Raw genomic sequence first — 1,162 nt, 5'->3', positions numbered from 1 at the left:
CGACAGCGACGGGGACGGACGGCTCGGCGCGCAGGAGGTGCAGCAGCTGCTCTCCAACCTCAGCGCCGACGCCGACGTCGAGGCGGTCATGGCGGCGGCCGACAAGGACGGCTCGGGGTCGCTCGACCGCGCCGAGCTCCGCGCGGCGCTCGCCACCTCCGCCTTCCACCTCATGGAGGAGGGGCGCTACTACGTCGCCCTCTCGCTCGCAGAGGCGGAGACGCTACGCGCGCACCTGCACGCCGCCGGCGGCGCCCCGCTCGCCCCCGGCAGCGGCGCCTCGCTCGCGCTCTGCGCTGGCGGTGCGCCGCTCGACGCCTCGGCCGGGTTTGTCGCCGGGGGCGCCGCTCAGGGCGCTTCGGCCCACTCGGCGCTGCGCTTTGTCGACTCGCAGCACGACTTCGACGCGCCCGCGGTGGGCGCGCTGCTGCGCACGCTGCAGACGGCCAGCTGTGAGGAGCGCGCCCACTGGTGGCTGGCGGTGCGCGGCTGTCGCCGCCGCTTCCGCCGCGACTGGCACGAGACGCCGCTCTCGCAGGTCTTCACCGTGCCCTCCGAGTTTGCGATGATCAAGCGCGGCGCCCTCGTCTCGGCGATGCACCGGCGGCTCCGCGCCAGGGGGCTCTACGTGCAGGACGCCTTCCGCGTGTTTGACCACGACGGGAACGGCGTGCTCTCCTGCTCCGAGTTCTTCTCGGCCTGCCGCTGGCTCGGCCTCAAGATGCTGCCCGCCGACGTGCACGAGATTGTGCGCCAGATCGACGAGGACGGCGACGGCCTCATTTCTCCCGAGGACTGGCTCGCGTGGATGAAGGACGTCGCCGAAGAGGACGCCGCGGCGGCCGCCGCGGCCGACTCGGACCCGCGCGCCTCGGAGGCGGCGCCCGACCTGGGCGCGATCTCCGTCGCGCAGTCGCAAATCGAGGAGCTCGGCGAGGTGCCCGCGCCGCGCGAGTCAGACCGGAGCAGTCGGAAAAAGAAGGGCTGGTTCGGGTTCGGGTAGAGCTATAGCCTATACTAGCATTGCATTACGACTTGGGCCAGGGGAGGCTTTCATCGATCCTGCCTGGAAAACTTTGGGTCGTACCGGGTTACTAGAATCGCAGCACTTCTGGCTTATGTTACGGTCCATTGTTGGCCGCTCTTTGGGTATTGGGAGGAG

At 70.4% G+C, this 1,162-nt stretch overlaps 1 protein-coding gene across 1 annotated transcript in view; it reads left to right on the top strand.

The window, feature by feature from the left end:
• EMIHUDRAFT_240879 (hypothetical protein) overlaps positions 1-1,003 on the top strand; it is a gene marked incomplete at both ends in the record, with an annotated part of 12,944 nt that extends 11,941 nt beyond the window's left edge. Inside the window, 3 exons of the mRNA XM_005774219.1 lie at positions 35-193; positions 353-817; positions 878-1,003. Of these exons, the coding sequence (XP_005774276.1) occupies positions 35-193; positions 353-817; positions 878-1,003 (750 nt within the window). The remainder of the gene's footprint in view (positions 1-34; positions 194-352; positions 818-877) is intronic.
• Between the last annotated feature and the right edge of the window lie 159 nt (positions 1,004-1,162).

Source organism: Emiliania huxleyi (assembly GCF_000372725.1).
Source record: "Emiliania huxleyi CCMP1516 unplaced genomic scaffold EMIHUscaffold_318, whole genome shotgun sequence".
Taxonomy (NCBI): domain Eukaryota; phylum Haptophyta; order Isochrysidales; family Noelaerhabdaceae; genus Emiliania; species Emiliania huxleyi.
This window is presented reverse-complemented; position numbering and strand designations above follow the sequence as displayed.